This window comes from Cibotium barometz, chromosome 16, assembly GCF_041138505.1.
Source record: "Cibotium barometz isolate CiBa-2024 chromosome 16, ASM4113850v1, whole genome shotgun sequence".
Taxonomy (NCBI): Eukaryota; Viridiplantae; Streptophyta; class Polypodiopsida; order Cyatheales; family Cibotiaceae; genus Cibotium; species Cibotium barometz.
The window spans coordinates 8,983,615-9,003,045 of NC_141061.1; the positions used below are offsets into that span (position 1 = coordinate 8,983,615).

Genomic DNA, 19,431 nt, shown 5'->3' on the forward strand with positions numbered 1-19,431 from the left:
AAAAAATGAGCCAACTCCCATAGTCGACCTATCACATCTGTCACCTCCAGATTGCTCACATGATGAGAAAACTCAACTGCTTGAGTCTTCAAAGTGCTAAGAGCGAGCTCTAGAGTCCACTCCCGGTCGCATGGGCCACAAAGAGGGAACGAGAAGGCCACCGCTGAATCAAGTGCCTCCTCCCCGCGGGCCGGAGGAATCACTACATGAACTCTGATGGGTGCTGGCTCATGGGGGCCCTCTGCTCCAAAAAGCCGTGTGAAGGCGTAATCAAAAGCCTCCGAACGCTGTCTAGTGCCGAGGCGACTCAGCCGACTGCGGATAGATGATATCCGTGAAGCCCAAATCGGCATGGTAAGTCTCCTCTGTGGTGCTCGAGCAAGGTCGGTGCTCAGCGCCCTCCGGACTGCAGGTGAATGCCAGGGGACTGCCAGGGCCTCCCGAGGAGGTGAGGCGGGCGGGGGGGGGAGGAGGGGGGGGGGGGGGGCGAGGGGGGTGGAGAGGGAGCCGCTGCCGAAACCGGAGCGGGGACGGGAGGAGGCGAAGGTGGAAGCGAGGCGGTGGAGGGGGACGGGGGTTGGGGGGGGTGAAGGAGGGGGTGCTGGCATCTCCTGGTCCTGAGTCGTCGCAGGGGTCTCCTCCTGGAGGGGAGCAAAGCTGTTCCTCACGGGAACCCAGTGATGCTGAGATCTCTGGCCTAAGCAGGTGTCCCGGAGGCTGCCTGCCGAGCCGCATATGTGGGCGGGCCATCAGGGGCCTGCTGCTGCGGTGAGGGTCGGGGTCTCCTGCGAGGGCAGGCCTTGGCTAGATGACCGACCTGCCTGCAAATGAAGCACTGGTTCGGGAGCCCCGAGAACTCCGCTCTCTGATCAATCCATCCCCCCCCCCCCCCCCCCCCCATCCTAGGTAGCTGAATGACCTTCAGAAGGGAGGAGATGTCAGACACCAAAACTCTGACCAAAGGTAGCCCAGCTGCTCTGGCCACCACTGAAGCTCCTGTGGGGCCAGTCTCTAGTACCGAACCCACCAATGCTCCTAGCCTAGAGGAGAGCGGAAGATACTCCCGGCGGAGTCCAGGGAAGCAAATTGTAACATGGAAAAGGCGCTCTCCCTGCTCGGCCGCTGCTGGGTCAAAGCCATGCTGCCAAGGTCTGAAGAAAGCCCGAGCACCCCTGATGTCAAGGGGACTCATGGCTAGGACCTTGGCCACGCTCTGGGCGGTCTCGAACTCGATCTGGTAATGTCCACGGCCCAGTAGCTAAACGTCCAGGATCTTGCCCACATCTGCAAGAAGGCGGGCCTGGAGAAGATCCCGGATCTCCCCTCTGCTGGGGCGAGTGCCGACTATACGGCAGATGGTGGAATGAGCCTGGCGACGTTCCACCTCTGCGGTGAGGCTCGCTTCCTCTTCTGGCGAAAGAGAAAGCCTGATGGGGGTGTCCTCAGGGGCGGGCGAGGGGGCTGCGGGGGAGTCCCTCTGAGGCGGGGCGGGAGGAGCCTCCATCAGAGTCTGAAGCTGTGTCGAAGGCGGAGCGAATGCGGAGAGCCTGCTGAAACCAAGCTGCACACAAAGAACGGAGGGGGAAGGCGGAAGGCAAAAAGTGAAGAAAACCCCAGGGAGAGCGAAAAATCAGAAAAGGAAAAGAGGCGGGGGGAAGGCGGCGAGGACAAAAACCCCTAGGGGGAGGCGGCTGCAGCGCGAAGAAGGGGGGGCGGGGGGAAGAAGAGGCGATGGCGGCTGAAGGGGGGGGGGGGGGGCGCTGAAGACAGACGGGGGAGCGAAGAAGAGGAGCTGGAGCAGGGGGCGGCTGCGCAACAGCGCTGGGGCGCACAGAACAGCCAGGCGAGGGAGGGGGGGGCAAGCGCGATGGCAGGCGGGGGAGGGGGGAGCAGCGCGAAGGCGGAAAAAACAAGGGGGGGGGGGGGTCCTGTAGTCAGCGCGAGCAGGGGGGGGCGAGCGAGAGCTTCAGCAAGCCAGTTTTGTAAAATCAATTTGCAAGTCACATCATTTTTGAGTCGTGCAAATCATCTCTCACTACGAGCTTTTTTTCTCTCAGCAGGTTGGGTCCTTCATTCTTATATGAGTACCAATCAAGTTGTGCAATCTCTCCATGATGAGTTTCCATGGACAGTTTTGTATCACCCCAGTGAGATAGCTATGTTTTATTTCTGTTTTATTTTCCATTCCATGATGAGGTATGCCATGGACATTATTGTATCACTTTGGTCTCATAGACCCATTGGGTCTTTAGTAGACGCTTAATATATCTTTCTTTATTTCTTTTCTCTACCTCTCACTCTCACCTACCTCACCTCCCTATCATTGCCAATAGAGGAGGGGGGGGGGGGGCGGGGAGGGGTATGCCGATGTAGGCTATCTTTGTCACCCGGGTAGGACCTGACCTCAATCTTTCAACAAGACCATGCTTGTTAAGCCTTTGAGCCATGCTTGTTAAGCCTCTAAGCCTTTTGAGCCACACTCATTGGCCTCTGAGACATGCTTACTAGCCTCTAGGTCGTCTGGAGCGGGGAACACAGCTTGTGTCTTTGCTTGTGTTGGTGTATGGGACTATTGAAGGTAATGCATGCAACTCCACCATCACTCCCTCCGAAGAGGGGTTTGTTGGATATTTCGGAGGTAGTCTGAAGTGTGTCCTTAGTGGTGTGAACACCCTCTTAGTTAGGGTCAAAAGATAAGGCTTGGTGCCTATAAAAGCATGTGCTTGGGTCCTTCATTCTTATATGATTACCATTCAAGTTGTGCAATCTCTCCATGATGAGTTTCCATGGACAGTTTTGTATCACCCCAGTGAGATAGCAATGTTTTATTTTCCATTCCATGATGAGATATGCCATGGACATTATTGTATCACTTTGGTCTCATAGGCCGAGTTCGGTCTTTTGGAAGACGTTAATAAAATCTTCCTTTCTTTCTTTCTTTCTCCCTCTCACTCTCACCTCCCTATGATTGCCAACAGAGATCAGGGTTCAACATGCTCAATACCATTTTGTACCTGAAATTCAGCTGTAAACACTTTAATTGTACATAATACAAACAATAGATTTAGGGCTACTTGAGTGTGTTTGTGTTTGTGTTTGTGTTTGTGTTTGTGCTTGTGCTTGGGTTTAAGTTCCGCTGCACTCTTCTCTCTATATCTGGAAACCCTAGCACATAGGTACAAGAGCTTTGCAGTTGGTATCACAGCCTAGAGAACCTACAATTTTTTTTCTGTTAAGGCACCCATGGGCGTTTACTTGGATAGGGTAGATCCCCTAGATTCTAAGAGTGCACAATATTGAGTTTGGAGAAAGTTTTTATTTGGGTTCTCTCACTGATCCGTGGTCCCTAGCTATCATCATGGATACAGACCAACTCACTGCTTTGATGACCCACATGACAGAGCAGCTTGCAGCCCTATCCAACTGCCTCGACAGAATGGACATGGCACCCCAGCCATCTGCAATTCCAGATCTACCATTCCAGATTTGGTGTCGATTCAGGCTCATCACTCACAATAGGGCGAAGACTCCAAGCCTGCGTGAGGAAGCCAGCTTTCGTTGTACCGCTTGTTGAGCGATTGGATGAGCATCACTCCCAGTCTGACAACCGTGACTTGGAGAGATCTTACTGTCGGGAAAAGACGTCGTTCACATTGCCAACGGTCAACTTTACAGAGTTCCTCTCCACTGGACTCTCAAATAGTTCCTGCTCTCCTTCACCAGCGCAATGTCACGGGACTACTGGATTGCCGAGTTCTTCCTCCAGCCTTGTGAAGAATGAACTCAGTTGTTGAAACTTGAAGCTTATAAAGTCTCCCAAGTACAACGAGAAGATGGACAGTGAAGTCGTCACCAACTCGACCCATGAGATGGCTGACACATTGGTCGCAACAAGTGGTTCCAACACTGGCACCACCCTGTTGTGGTGGGAAGACAACTTGAGGCATCACTCTGTCACTTGTTGGGATGATTGCCACAAGGCAATCTTGATGCAGTTCATACATGTGGATTATCAATGAGATTTCAGAAAACACTGGGAGCGTTTATGCACAAACATCACGAAGCAATATCTGACTATCCCACCCATTTTTGGAAGCTTATGATCATGCTCTCGAGGACCATCCATCAGTCGGAGCAAGTTGATGTTTTGTGGATGGATTCAAACCATCCTTGCACACAAATGTTCGTACACATCGGTCCTGTAATCTCTCGCACACAATTCGTCTTGCTACGAACTTCGAGACGCGGGAGAGTTCCAAGTCTCAGCCTAAGTAGCAAGGGCAGCAGAAAGGCGAAGACAAGGGTGGTCACTGGCCAGTCCAAGGCCAAGGATGGTAAGGACAAGGCAAGTGGGAGCGCCTCAGTATCTCACCGATACTGTGGGCAATTGGGACCCAATACTGTGTCGACTCTATCTTCTCTCTCTCTTCTCTTCTCTCTCAAGTAAAGTGGAATTGCATAAACTCACGGGTATAAAGAACGCTTTGTTGCACATTACTGGCCAAGCATAAATGTAACCTTTTCCTATGTACATAATACACATACTGAAAACCAGTCTATCTCTCTCTCCTCTCATGCGTTTTGCATTTATGTTCCTACATAGTACGGAAGGGCTGCAAATTAAGGCACAAAAGCTTCCACTGGTATAAAGAAGGCTTTGTTGCACGTTACGATGATCAACCTATGGCCAAGCATAAAGGTAACCTTTTCCTATGTAAATAATACAATACTAAAAACTAGTCTCTTTCTCTCTTCTCTCATGCGTTTTGCGTTAATGTTCCTATAGAGTGCTTAAGGGTTGCGATTAAGGCATGAAGGCTTCCGCTATCACATTGGTATCAAAGCGTCAGGTGCAGCCACATCACCAAGAAGTGCAGGTCCCACAGCCTCACATCTCACATCAGAATACAGAGCATCAGGTGCAGCCACATCACCAAGCACTACAAGACCCACAGCCTCACATCTCCCATTACATATGTCGATGCCCCGTGTACTATGAGATTCGGGGTAGGTTCCACTACCCCTTTCGAGCTGGGTTCGGACCACTTTCCAGGATCATGGACTTCCCGGATCAGAGATGCCTGGGACTTTTTCTTCTAGAGCTCCGTAGACACAGGGAGTCCTTAGTGAGATCCAGATCAGCTGTACTTGCTCGAGGACCAGCACAGAGAGCTCTCACTGACTTCTTCCATACCACCATTTCGAGGGCCGATCCACCCATCATACCCAGACCACCGGCTAGTGTAGGAGCTCGGTCGAGAGGTGTGACACTCGACAGAGCCACTGAGTTATGCAGAGCTCGACGCCCCAAACCCCATGGCCCTCGCCCACGGCCACGCCACCACAGGAAGATCCAGGCCATCATCGCAGGACCTTCTCGCGCCAGCTCAGTTTTACCACCTTGAGCACCTTGTCACAGCCGCCCATGAGGGATGTATTAGGGTGATATGAGAGCTCTCTGCTCATGTACCTAGATCAGATTTTAAAGTTCTAGATTTTTGTTATCTTTCTTTATTACTATTTGTACCCAGGATTATGTACCTCATGGATATGATGTAACCTTTTGGTCTCATAGGTCATTTTGACCTTTTGAAGACGTTAATACAACTTTCTTTCTTTCTTTCTTTCTTTCTTTCTTTCTCTCTCTCTCTCAAAAGTATGGAAAACTTAATCAATTTTCACACCTATGTATCCTGCATATGAACCAATTTTTGTGTCCACCTTTGCAATTCCAAAGTCTCGGACCTGCAAGAAAGACATAGACGGGGTTCTTACAAAAAATAGTTTGGTATGCAAAGGAATGGAACTCAAAAGTTTTGTTAGTTTCTCCTTTATATGTAAAGCTAAAAACTCCTTTATATGCAATTCCAAGTCTCACACCTGCAAAAAAGACATAGACGAGGTTCTTACAAAAAATAGTTTGGTATGCAAAGGAATGGAACTCAAAAGTTTTGTTAGTTTCTCCTTGATATGTAAAACTAAAATATCAACTAGTAGATTCGTAACATATAAAAGAGACCTCACACTTTACAATAGTTACCTACGACTCATCAAGCCCTAGAACCTCACATGTGGACCACATCAAGCTAGTACATCCACAACGTACACGAGGCCTAACACTTTCGAGCATATCTCAAAACTCATCAAGCCTTGGTTGACCCCAAAAAAAAATTGGTGTAATACCAAGAAAACTTGCCAAATTGGAGACCAACTTACCATGAAATAAATAAATGGGAATAATGAAGCAATTGGTAGGGCTGTAAACAATTAATCCAAAAAGAAGCCATTAGAAACATGTAGTATTGAAACCTTGGACATGAAATTATAAATCTGAACACAAAAGAAAAGAAACCTTTGTTGCAAACTAGAGCACACGTATTGAAGAAAAATACTAAAGATATTTTTGGAGCTCTTTCATGGGAGCTGGTGATATGCATGAGAATTTATTTTGGGCTTAATACTTATTTCACAAGAGCTTTACATTGTGAAAAAGCCTTCATGCTATAAAAGGCTACAATGATGTGCACGCCCATAATTTGCCATTTGTACACTTTCCTACCATGCACACGAACGTTTATGCACTTGAGACTATGCATGGATCACCGCCCTCACCTCTCGCTTCTGCAAGTTCTGATGCAGGGACGGTTTGTGTTCATAATTTTGGATGATGATATCTACACCCCCGATAACTGTTAGCATTATTCATCTCCTGGTAGTGTGCCCAAGTTGTGTATCAGGGATGCCCAGATTTATCCCGGGCAGCACCTTATTTTTTCCTCATGTTTAGGCCCTTGGTTGTAGGGTTGGCCACCCATTATCACATGTTTATTTTTGTCCAGTCGTGAGACTTTTCTGGAGCAAGTCGGCCAGCTTATCTTGGGGCTATATAAGGCTTGCCTCCTCCTCATTTGTACTCACCTTGACAGGGGCTTCCAGGCCCGGGTCCTCCCTCAGGGGAGTAGTTCATCATGCCCACACATACGGGGACCACCCCTTGCACAGGGCTGATTGTATCATTGCTTCTTCATCATTATGCAGATTTGTTTTCCTTCTCTCTGTGCCTATGTCTCACGCTTTCCGCTGCGCACTTTTGACATGGTATCAGAGCACCGGGTTGAGGCTCTTCTATAGAAGGTGTTCTGGCATTTTTTTTAGAGAGAAGGATTTCTGTGTTTTTCTATACTGCTGTTTGCAGAGGAAGAGGGAGCGTTTTGGCCTTGTCTAGGCGGCTGAAGGAGGTACATGGCAGTCCCTACTGGCTGCGTTTTGCAGAGTTGGGGCAACAAGCAGGGCAGACAGCCTGGCTGCATTTTCTGCAGATATGGGGCAGCAAGCAGGGGAGACACCATGGCTGCGTTTTCTGTAGATATGAGGCAGCAAGCAGGGCAGACAGCCTGGCTGCTTTTTCTGCAGATATGGGGCAGCAAGCAGGGGAGACAGCCTGGCTGCGTTTTCTGCAGATATGGGGCAGCAAGCAGGGGAGACACCCTGGCTGTGTTTTCTGCAGATCTGGGGCAGCCAGAGGAGGTGCTGAAGTTGCTGTGTTTTCCTCTTCTCTCTCTTCTTCTTGGTACACGTGCTGCCGGCTGTTTACAGCAGCGTTTTTTGCATTATCTCATCTGCTTTCTTGGAGGCAGTGGAGGCAGGTGTTCTTTTTCAGGAATGGTGCCTTCCCACATGGCCTTGAGCCCATGCTCGGCCAATCTTTGCTTTGTCAGAGTTTTCAGACTCATGGGTGCACACTTGGATTCTCATCCTCGAGGTGTGTGTGGAAGACAGTTAGTCCTTTCTCGACAGCAGAGGGGGTCTATGAGTTTGTGCTAGTTCAGCAGAGTCTTGCTGGTGTACAGGTGTTTCCTTTAGGTTCTCAAGGTGTTCACCCCGAGAGGGGGATGTGGTTACTTGGCAAGGTGAGCCACTCCTATTCCCCAGGCATATGGCCTGGATTACAAGGTACAGGCACAGGAGTCTTCATCCCTAGGATGAGCATTGATTTGGGAGCTCGATGTACAGGTTGATATCGGCATTCATGCAAAGGCAGGCTAGGTCACTTAGTGACGAGAGCTGTTATCGCGGTTCACAAGTACTTGCTCAGTTGTTGCAGGATGGGAACAAGATGCATGGCAGGTGAGGTTCATTGGGTACAGGTAGGTACCAGTGGAGCAGCAGTTTGGAGCAGATGATTGACATCAGATTGTGCTTTGGGATGATGAGTTGTGGATGTTTGGTTCCACATGGACACGTGACTAGTTGGTTGGGAGCTTGCCAACTCGGGGTGTCAGGTTTTGGCAGGAGAGCTTTCTTGAGCTCAGTGCCAAGGGGGGGTGCCAACACGCAGACAGTTTGGCGGTGTTCTCTAAGGAGCAGTTTTTTCTTGGAGATATGGACATCTGGTGGTTCATTCTTTGGATTTTGTTGGTCTTCTGGATCGGGAGCAGTTTCTTGGAGCAAGTGGCAGAGGTGGGAGCAGATCGACTTTTCGACTTGCTTTGGAGGTTTCCTTTTCCAGCTACTTGGACCGGTTTCACTCCCAAGATCTGAGAGGGGGTGTTAGCATTATTCATCTCCTGGTAGTGTGCCCAAGTTGTGTATCAGGGATGCCCAGATTTATCCCGGGCAGCACCTTATTTTTTCCTCATGTTTAGGCCCTTGGTTGTAGGATTGGCCACCCATTATCACATGTTTATTTTTGTCCAGTCGTGAGACTTTTTTGGAGCAAGTCGGCCAGCTTATCTTGGGGCTATATAAGGCTTGCCTCCTCCTCATTTGTACTCACCTTGACAGGGGCTTCCAAGCCCGGGTCCTCCCTCAGGGGAGTAGTTCATCATGCCCACACATACGGGGACCACCCCTTGCACAGGGCTGATTGTATCATTGCTTCTTCATCATTATGCAGATTTGTTTTCCTTCTCTCTGTGCCTATGTCTCACGCTTTCCGTTGCGCACTTTTGACAATAACTTCCATGTTTCCGTAGCTATCCTTTGTTGGTATAAACCTAGGATATGTGTAGATGAGGATTGGAACATGATACCCAAGTCATGGTATAGCCAATGAGGCTCGTTCCTTTTATATCCTTATTAGTGATCATGATGCCCATGTCATGGCATGGCCATTGAGGCCCAATGCAAGTCCAGGCTCATTCCTTTTATCTCCTTATTAGTGATTGTGATGCCCATGTCATTGCATGGCCATTGACGCCCGATCCAAGCCCACTTTGTATCTAGTGTTTGGTCCTATCACGCTTGAGATTGGGGGAGGGATTGTTGGTATATTGTGGTCAATCCTCACCAAGAACATATTTTCTTGTAAAGGCTTTTAAACCTTCGTGTGTGAATGGGTATTAGGAGAAGGTGAAAGAAAGGCATAGATGTAATGTCCAAACTTAGCGTGTAAAGATCCAATACATATTTGCATAGAAACAGCCCCTTAAAGAGGACCTGGTGTGACAAGGCCTTCGAGTAAACACTTTAGAAGCCAATGTCTGCAATTTCATGAAAAAAGTAGAAATACTGATGTACGTTTAAGCATTTGCAGATCTGCAAGCTTTTGTGCAGAGCTTCAGAAAAGCTGAGGTATCTTCAAAAGCGTCACTGTGTTTGAAAATTATTATCAAAATGGATTAGAGGAGTTAAACTCTTGAGAGAGCTTCACAAATCATGGTGGATCAAACAAGCACATAAGCATGATTAGCTATGGTAAAGGGATTAGGAAGCTTAATCAAACTTGTGGATCATTAGAGGAGGCAACTACTTTATTCATAGTGGTATCCCTCTTATATAGGTTGAATACAAGGCATAAGGAGCCAAAAAGCATCTCCTCAAATCACTCCCTGCATCTCTCCCTAGAATCTCTACACATTCCACCATTCACTCTCCATGATTCTAGGTCCCTGATTCTCTCCCCATGATTCTTAGTGGGTTGATTGGCATGACAACCACCCCTAAAAGGGGTTTTTTATTGGATTTTGTCTTCTGCTGCTGCTGGCCGACAGCCTTCACTGGGCCGACCAGCAGCCCAACCACATATAAAAGAAATCGCTTCATAATTCAACACACACACACACATCGTAAAACATTCACCATCTGCTGCTGCCAGCCTACCTCTGCAGCAGCCTGGACCTCATCGTTTATCTGCAGCTCCCGTTGGCTCCTTTCTCTGAATACAGTAGCACCAACCCATGTTTCTCCAGTTGCTGCCATCAGCTCCTTCCTCTGCACACAGCAGCACCATCTGCCCGGGATAGCAGCCCTCTCTACATCCGTCAGATCTGTGTTTTTTTCCTGCAGCACCCCTCAGGACAGCAGCCCATTCTCTACTCATTCAACATCAACTTGGGACAACAGCCCTCTCTGCTCATTATCACCTATCGACTTGGGACAGCAGCCCTCTCTGCTCTTCAGATTTGCGTTTCTCCTACAGTCCACTCATCTGCAGGTTTGCGTTTGTTTGCATCACCTCACCTTCGGAGAGGTGTCGCCTCACATCAACGCGTGCCTTCGGCATCCAGCCCTGCACCCCTCCAAGTACTGCATCACCCTCGTCACCAAAGTCTGCACCCCTCAGGTACCGCAGCACCCTTGTCACCAGAGCCTGCACCACTACATTTCTGCTGCCCACTGCTACAGACATCTACCACCTTGGAGTGCCACCGCATCCACCGTCGCAAGCCTTTGACACCGACTCTCTCCGAGTGCCACCACTGTCCTCAACGTGAGTCTTCGTCACCGACCGTGCTTCAGCTCCGACCTCATCTTTGCTTCTTCGATGGTCTACTACTATGAGTCACCTCACATTAGAGGGCCTCTTGTACAGGATTACGTTCATCATTGTACATACACTCATTCATCCATTTCATGCTCTGTTGATTTGCTCTGATCCCTCGCACATCTGGTCCTTTTGTCCTTGTGCCCTCACACTTAGCCACTTACAAAAGTAGAGATTCCCCAATAACTAAGTTGCTTTTATAATGATGATAATAACCTTAGACCATAGGACCCTTACACTTTTGAAGATAGTCTACACAAAAGCATATGTGAGAGCCCAAGCTATGGGGTAGTCGAAGATAAGGGTCATGGGGCTTCTTTAGAAAGCCCAATCATCAGCGACATAGTTGGCCTCATGTGAGGCCTCCTTCTCTCGATCTTCTTCAGGTTCTTCTTCTCCTGCAAGGAGAGCTCGAACCTTGTTCTTCGGTGTGGTTGCTCTTTCCAGAGAACCCACAAGTCTTCTTGTTTGTGTCGATGTAGCCCTTGGATTTCTCGCTAGAGGAGCCTTTGTTATTGTAGAAGAACTTTTTCTTTGTATAGAATGCCTCGTCATGATTGTGGATTGAGCTTTGCCTCTCTTGCAATCTCTTGTACTCTTCTAGTAGTGTTGTCTCCACACCATCTAGTTTAAGTTCTGGCAAGTTCTTTAGAGTGTACACTAGATGTGAGTAGTCCTCATTAGGCATACTTTTAAGAACTATTGTTATGGCTTCTTCATCTATTGGTGCACCTACAGCTACAAGTTAAGCCATAAGACTCGTCATGTAATTAATGTGCTCTGGAAGGCTGTCATATGTTTTCATTTTAAGCTCATAAAATTAGACTTTTAATCCTATCTTTGAATGTTTCCCTCTCATGTACACTCTAGTGATGTGATGTATATATGTGTCACTCAAACCTAGGGCTATAATTGAGCCATAGAGTTTCATTATCCTCCGTGGTTGTTGGCTTCTTATCTTTCCCATTGGCCATGTTCCAAAGTCCCTTCTTCGTTAGTACAAACTTCACCTTGGTTTGCCAAGTGTGAAAGCCTTTCCCGTCGAACTTATTGGTGTGACCCTTAGAATCCATCGAGCAAGGTCTTACCGCTTGGCTTAGAGCTCAAAGGCAATGCCTAATGCTTTACAAAAGCTTGGTTTGAAATCAACACGTAAGATCAATCATCCATTCCAAAACAATCTTCTCCATACAAATGCATATTGGTACTAAGAAAATCACTCAATCCCATCGCCCTAGCATAATGATAGTAGTATGGTTTTGTTTTTCTAGTGGAGTTGGCCTTTTTGATTTGTTGCTTGGCTTTGACATACTTGGCATTGGAAGATTCAGAAGAGGAAGGCATTTTGAATGTCTCTAAAATAAAATCAACTCCTCTTTGCTATGCAGAAAAATGGCCCCACTTGGAGGATGCAAATGATGCTCTTGTGCTTGTTCAATGACAAAGTGATATAGAGCATTACGCCTACTTGAGTTTGAAGCCCATAAGTATAAGATATTTAACTCCCATGTGAATAGCCTCTAGTGTAAGTCCCTTTATACCAAAAGAAAACTTATTTATGCCTTTTCATCCTTAATACTTTTTAAAAAAAGAAATACAAGGATACTGTTTTTTTCTAGTGCACCGAGCGGGGATGACGACTTACAGTTTCTATTGAAGCTTGCCAAGCTGATGCTGTTGTGCCATGTTGTGGAGAATCAACTATAATTAGTGCTCCTCTCCTCTCTGGCTTAGAGAGAACAAATACTTGCTCTACTGATTGGTACCTCCTCTCTCTCACGCTATGTGTGAGCTAGGGTGTTGATCGATGAATAGTAGTGCGCCTCTAGCAATTGTTGGACTTGCTGCCTCTTACATGCTCTGTTGCAGTGCAATGGAGGCATCAAGTTTGTTCTGTGCTGCTGGTGACTCTCTTGATGGGCATCCTTTAGTGGCTCTATGCACCACACCTGGATGTAGGTAGGGTGCAAAGAAGGGCAAGGCTTGAAGGCCAAAGATGACATATGGTGCTGCTTGCACCTCTACTGGTCTGCGCTATTGGTGTATGCACAAGCGGAAGCATATACAAGGAGAGAGAGAGAGAGAAGGAGAGAGCAATTGTTGACAAGATCACCTTTATTAAGTAAGAGGCTTGTACAATGGTAATAGTCAACAAAAGAGCATTACAATGTGCAAGGATTGGATACAACAAGTGATGATGAGGGAGACCCTTTATATAGGGACGCAAGGGAGCTAACCGATTGCATATAGAGCTGGCCGACTACTACTCAACTTGCATAAATGTGACAAAATAAATAAAACCCCAATAAAAGGCATAGATCCCAATACACTGAGATGCACAATATTCTAACACCCCCTCTGCAGCTCACAATGTGCAAAAGTCTGAAGAAGATAAGCTGATAAAGATGCAATTGTGGACACTCTAGTATTGTGCAGTATCGGTGGATACACCTCAGAAAGAGCATCTACCAATCTGTCTCCTCGAAACAAATGCCACCCTGAACAACAAAGAAATCTACTTGGCTCCAAATTCCCACACCAATGTGCAGTGAACTCCAAGAAGAGAATGATGAGCTACCGGACACACCACGCCCATTATCCCCCAACAGTGGACTAGTGGAATGTGAACACATCACGTTCCAAAAACCTCGAACAATGAACTCGGAACAGATCTTGTCCATAGTCTTTGTTACACCAAAGCTGTCCTTGTCCTACAAAATTTTTAATGCTTGGAACTCCGACTCACGGTTCCCATGCACCAGAAAATTTAGCTGCTTAGAACTCCCTCTCCTCCTACCCACAAGCCTCCTCTGGCTAGAAGCACATGGGGAAAACTATCTATATACTAAAGAAGAACACCATTCTAGTCCTCCCGAGCCGGAAGCACCCTGGGAGCCCTATATGAGTCACTAGAAGTATCTGTCCTGTGTTGTGTCTTTGCCCTTCTTCCTAGATGAAGACTTGCCCTTGGTCTTGTCCTTCTTCTTGGATAAGCAATCCTTAGACAAATGTCCTCTCTTCCCACACATGACAAAGTGACTCCGACTTTTCTTTGTACTGAAGCAAGTGCCCTTTGTACTGAAGAAAGTGCCTGATCTAGACTATTAAGAGACACCTTGATCTTACCTTGAGAAACAAGAATGGACTCTTCTTCCAGGAGAATGAAGCTGAGGTCATCAAAATCCAATTGATTGGTTGTGACCTGGCACCTCAAAGCTTGAGAAAAAACATCATACTCCAAGGGAAGCTTACTGAGGATAAGTGAAGCCAACTGCACAGAGGACAAGGCAGCACCCATTGCCAGTACTGATCATGGATAACCTTGGCCTTCATAAGAAACGACTGCATAGAACTGCCAATAGTAAATAACAGACTGTAGAGTTGCCCTTGCAAAGTAACTACCCGCATCAATGGATCTCGAGCATAGAGATCCTCCAATTTGGACCAAACTTGATGTGCACCGACAAGAGTTCGCACAGCAAGTGAGACCTCCTTCGAAATGGTCCGCACAAGCACTGAGTGCGCCTTCGAATCACGATCCTCCTAGTCTTGTAATTCCGCAAGGAATTCATCCTCCTGAACCTAGGTCCAACACCTCGAGTTCTGAGGACGCTCGGGCTTCTTCTCACTACCTTGAACAATCTCCCACAATCCCTTATGGATGAACTAGATCCGCATATTTAGCTTCCAACGGACATGGTTGGTTCCGTCCAGCTTGTCCTCCTTGTTCTAAGGGGGGAGCCATATCCACAGCAACAAAGTACACCAAACACAAATCTCAGAACTCCAAGACTCCTCTCGAGCACTTTCCAATGGAGCGAAGCACGAGGACCAATCAGCCCCCTCTCAAATCTGAGAGAGAAAGAGACTGGAGAGCAACTAAACAATCCACCAAAATGCACCGGAAACCACAACCGGAGAGAGGGGAAGTCAAAGAAGAAGCAGAGTTGTCGGGGCCGCTTGTCAAGTTGAACCACACGGAAATAAATCACCCCCAGAAGCTGTCTTGACTATAAAAACAACAACCACTACACCAGCCAACCACTTGGACTTGCACCTTGTTGCCTTGTAGAGGTTGCAATGGGCAAGAGCACCTCCAAAAGAGAAAATGCTAATATGAAGAGGTAGAAAACGCGGGTTCAATAGAAAACACAACCAGCAAAGAAGAAAATGCAGCCACCTTTTGAAGCTAGAAAGGCAAGAGGAGTGGGAATCAAAACGCAGCCGAGACCTAGTCTTCAGATACCATGTTAGAGTATACATAGGCGGAAGCATAGACAAGGAAAGAGAGAGAGAGAGAGAGAGAGAGAGAGAGAGAGAGAGAGAGAGAAAAGGAGAGAGATTGTTGACAAGATCACCTTTATTAAGCAAAAGGCTTGTACAATGGCAATAGCCAGCAAAAGAGCATTACAATGTGCAGGGATTGGATACAACAAGTGATGATGATGGAGGCTCTTTATATAGGGAGGCAAGGGAGCTTGCCGACTACATATAGAGTTGGCTGACTACTCCACGACTTGCAAAATGTGAGAAAATACATAAAACCCTAATAAAAGGCACAGATCCCAATACACTGAGATGCACAATATTCTAACATGTGCAACTTTGGACCTTCTTCTCTGCACACTACCTCACTGAGAGAAGCTACTACCTAAGAGCTAGAATGAGCAATGTTCAGCTCGTCTCTCTCTCTCTCTCTCTCTCTCTCTCTCTCTCTCTCTCTAAACTATACCAAGTGAATCCTAATGAGTACTCGCAAGAAAAGAAGAGAAACCCTAATCAACTTTCTAATCACTTGCTAAAACTAAATAACTTGGCTCTAATATCATATTATCAAAATGGATTAGAGGAGTTAAACTCTTGAGAGAGCTTCACAAATCATGGTGAAACTCCACTCCCCATGATTCTTGGTGGGTTGATTGGCATCTTCTTAGCCACTTGCAAAGTAGAGATTCCCCAATAACTAAGTTGCTTTTACAATGACGATAGTAACCTTAAGACCGTAGCACCCTTACACAAATAAAGACTAGGGATATTTGTGTATAATCCAACAAAAATGAAGCCCCAAAGCGCACCCTTTGCTTGGGTGAAGCCACTAGATGGTATTGGGTTAGCTACACGCTTCACAAAAGAAGGCCTTATTAAGCCTTTTTTAATAACTGTTGTAAGGATCTTCAAAGAGTGTATAGACCATAGAGTTTCTATGCCTACGTAAAAAGGAAGACCCGGTTGCTTGACTAGTGACGCTTCACAGCAAAGTCACAAGAAACATTTCAAGTTTTTTTCATTTTGAGGTTTTGGTATTTTATTTCATCTCGAAATTTTAAAAAATGATTAAAAATCAAAATTATTATTATTATTAAAATTTTAAAATATAATTAGAGCCTTTACAAACCATTATATACAATGCACAATGGGATTTCGGCGAGACATTGTGAAAATTTGAAATTATGATAAAATTAAAATAGGTATTAGGGACACCCGAAATTGTTGAAGAATTTAGACGCAACATCATCCTTGTAAAAAGAGACAAGAAATGGTAGGTAAACACTACCTCATATGGAGTCCACCAGCCAATACTGGATGAATGAGTATCATTCAAGATAGCATGCACCGATGGAAGATATTGTTTCCATTTTGAACATCAAACACCAGTTGATTATAGTCAAACCATCTGTTTGTGGATAAAATGTATTGGACAATTGTAACTTAGTTCCAAAGTTATCAAACAATGCTCTCCCAAAATGTGAAGTGAACTTAGGATCTCTGTCTGATGTGATCATCCATGGTAAACCACAAACAAGGTACCAACCTCGGATAAAGACATGAGTCTTCTGTCGTGGTCATCTACTTGCAAAGAATGAGCATGCCAAGCTTACTGAACCCCAAAGGCGGGATAATTTTGGGTTCTGTAAAGCAACCAAACTTCTACAAAGAGTACTAAGAAAGGCAGATGATGTAAAGGCTTGGTCATGCTATGAAGGGATGCTACAGCAACTACCTCTGTTATTCTTTTGATACTCTGCACATCCAAAGGCCAGGGTGTTACCCCTCGAGCCTCGAGCTAGAGCCCGCTGGCTACGTTGGATTCTAAAGCCAAAGTTATGATCGATTAAGGATTAAGCTTGGCTGAGTGCAATCACAACCCCAAGAGAGGTGGTGGCTCCGAATGAGAGTTGGAATAACAATACTAACATAAATGCAATCATGTGTAAAGTGTAAGGATTACTCTCACCATTGCAGAGAGCCAAGACGGCAACGAACGAGAGCTCTTTTCTGGGGGGGATGCCTTTGGCAGCAGCCTTCCTGCGCTGCAGCAGGCAACCGGGGCAACCATGGTGGTAGAAAGGTAGGAGAAGGGGAGTCTCGACATGGTCGTCGGCATCTGCAGCACAGCGTTTTTCCATTCCTCCCAAACGACTGCGGCTACCTTAGCCAGGACCGAGAGAGCGGGCGCTACCTTTAGCCAGGGCGAAGAGGGCAGTCTGGTCACGACTCTCATCGCTAGCCGACAGAAGCCGCGAAACGTTATTAGCATCTAATTCAAAAATTAGGGCTTCCTTGAAAAACAAAAAAACCAAAAAAAAACCCCCAAAAAAACCCCACCAAAAAAAAAAAGGTAAAGTTTTGCTAAGGTTTGTTTTTGGTCCTATTTCAGCATGTATCCTATTCACTCCATAGCTATTAATTAATTTTTTTGTTGATGCCATTTTTTTAAACCTTACAGAAGCTAATGCTTCTAGCTTTGATAACAAGGAATAACCTTAGATATTGTAGAGCTTCTAGCTGTAGCAAAATATATTTTTATTTTAAATTAATGGAAGATAAACAAGTGTATTGTAAAGTATGGTGAACAATGAATATGAAATGCAAAATTAAATGATATTACACGTGAAAATACGAATAAAAAAGAGCTCTCTAAATTGAAATGAAAATAACAAAACATGTAGTGTTTAAATTTTTAAACCAACTACATAGTGAATTTGCAAGAACTGTATGTGTTATTCATTATAAAAGCTTGGAAAAACAAGCGATGTAATTACATATGGCGAAAAATAAAGCATGAAACTAAACAAAACACGCTTCTTCTTCTATCAAACCAACATACTTACATATTTCTGGAGAGAGAGGCACAAATTCATCACCTTCTATAATCGCTTTTTTGAATTTATATGCTCTCTCCCATACAGATAAATAAGATGTACTGTAGTCATGTGGTGATTGTGGCTGTTGATCATCATCAATAACTATGGGATTTGATCTACTTCCCAGTTGAGTATTGTTGTTATCTTGGATTTCATCACCATCGGCATTCTCCTCTTCTTCATAATCTCCGTTGTTTCTTGCATTCATAGGCTCAAAGTACCTGCCAAGAGGAGTATCGACAAAGAAAATCTCTTCTATACCTATGCATTGAGTCAATTGCGGGAGTTTCATTACTTTCTAGACTGCTGCCTGCTGTCTGCAGATCCTTTTTTACTCATTCCCTACCCTATTTTTGGAATAATCCAAGAGGCTGACGAAAAGTACTTTCCAGTACAAATCATTTTTAGAAGAGTGCTTTACAAAGATGCACCTATTTTATTGGCTATATAATTATCCATGTAGACGTATGTCTTTCAAAAAGATTGATAGGTGATAAGCACACTTTATTCTTCAAGTCAGCTTGCCCATATAATGCATACAGTTGTCTCCCTCTAGTTATTTCTTCTGTGGATATATTGTGCAAGAAAAATCTAAAATGTGGTTTGTGCAAATCTTTCATACAATAACCCACCATTCCTTCGAGGGTATGCATCTTAACTTGTCTAAGGCCTCTACACATAACAAGTGCACCCTAAGGTTTAAACAAATCCCATCCTAAATATCTTTTTATTGTTTTTCCTATGCTTATGAGAGATGGTGCCATTAAACTAGCTACCATTTGAAAGTGCAATGTTCTTCCTTTCTCTAGTGCAAAAAGACCTTTTAAACACTCCATCCTCACAAATTCCTCTAAGGGTTCCCAGGAGGACACGTTAATATCTCTGTTCCCTATAGCAATTGTAACAGATACTTTAAAGAGTTTGGTTTTTTTTTCTAGCAGAAAAGACGAGATTTTGTGCATCGAAGGTTCGGAATCTGCATTTCTCTCATTCTGCATTGGTTTTTTTCCTTTGTTATCTTGTTTGCTTGAACCTTCAAAAGAAGATACAAAATAAAAAAGAATCAAAATCTTTAGTCCAACTCATACATTTAAAATACTTTGCAAATATTTTTTTTGCCCATTTCTAATTTATTTTAAATAAATATGTTTTTGAAGTAGCTTTTAACATTAAAATAAACACACAAAAAGTTTCAATCTCCAATTATTTATTCAAGCTGTTGTATATATTACTTATCATTATTTTATTATATCATTTTACATTAATCCCATGAAATATTGGTTGTGTTTATTAATTTTAATGTGCTTTAAGATATTAGTACTGTAAATCATCTTATAAGTACATGTAAGTGATTATTGTATCATTATTTTATTATATCATTTTTTAATGTTCGTAAAGATATTAGTACTGCAAATCATCTTATAAGTACATGTTGATTATTGTATTGTATTCATCACATAAATTACTTGAATTTATTTAACAATCATCACCAAAAACCAGCAAAATTAAAGTCTCGTAAAT

General features: G+C 45.0%; 1 protein-coding gene across 3 annotated transcripts in view; it reads right to left on the reverse strand.

Annotated features, from left to right (window-relative positions):
- LOC147630339 (putative peptide/nitrate transporter At3g43790) overlaps positions 1-17,365 on the reverse strand; it is a 50,092-nt gene extending 32,727 nt beyond the window's left edge. For 2 of the 3 annotated variants that reach the window (XM_086810194.1, XM_086810193.1), the window contains exons 1-2: positions 17,001-17,301; positions 5,685-5,745 (exon numbers count right to left, since the gene is read on the reverse strand). In XM_086810194.1, coding sequence (XP_086666320.1) covers positions 5,685-5,745; positions 17,001-17,172 — 233 coding nt within the window. In that variant the 5' untranslated portion in view covers positions 17,173-17,301. Of the gene's footprint in view, positions 1-5,684; positions 5,746-6,216; positions 6,258-17,000 lie in introns of all 3 variants that reach the window. The other variant, XM_086810192.1, reaches the window with a different exon arrangement.
- Positions 17,366-19,431: the final 2,066 nt, after the last annotated feature.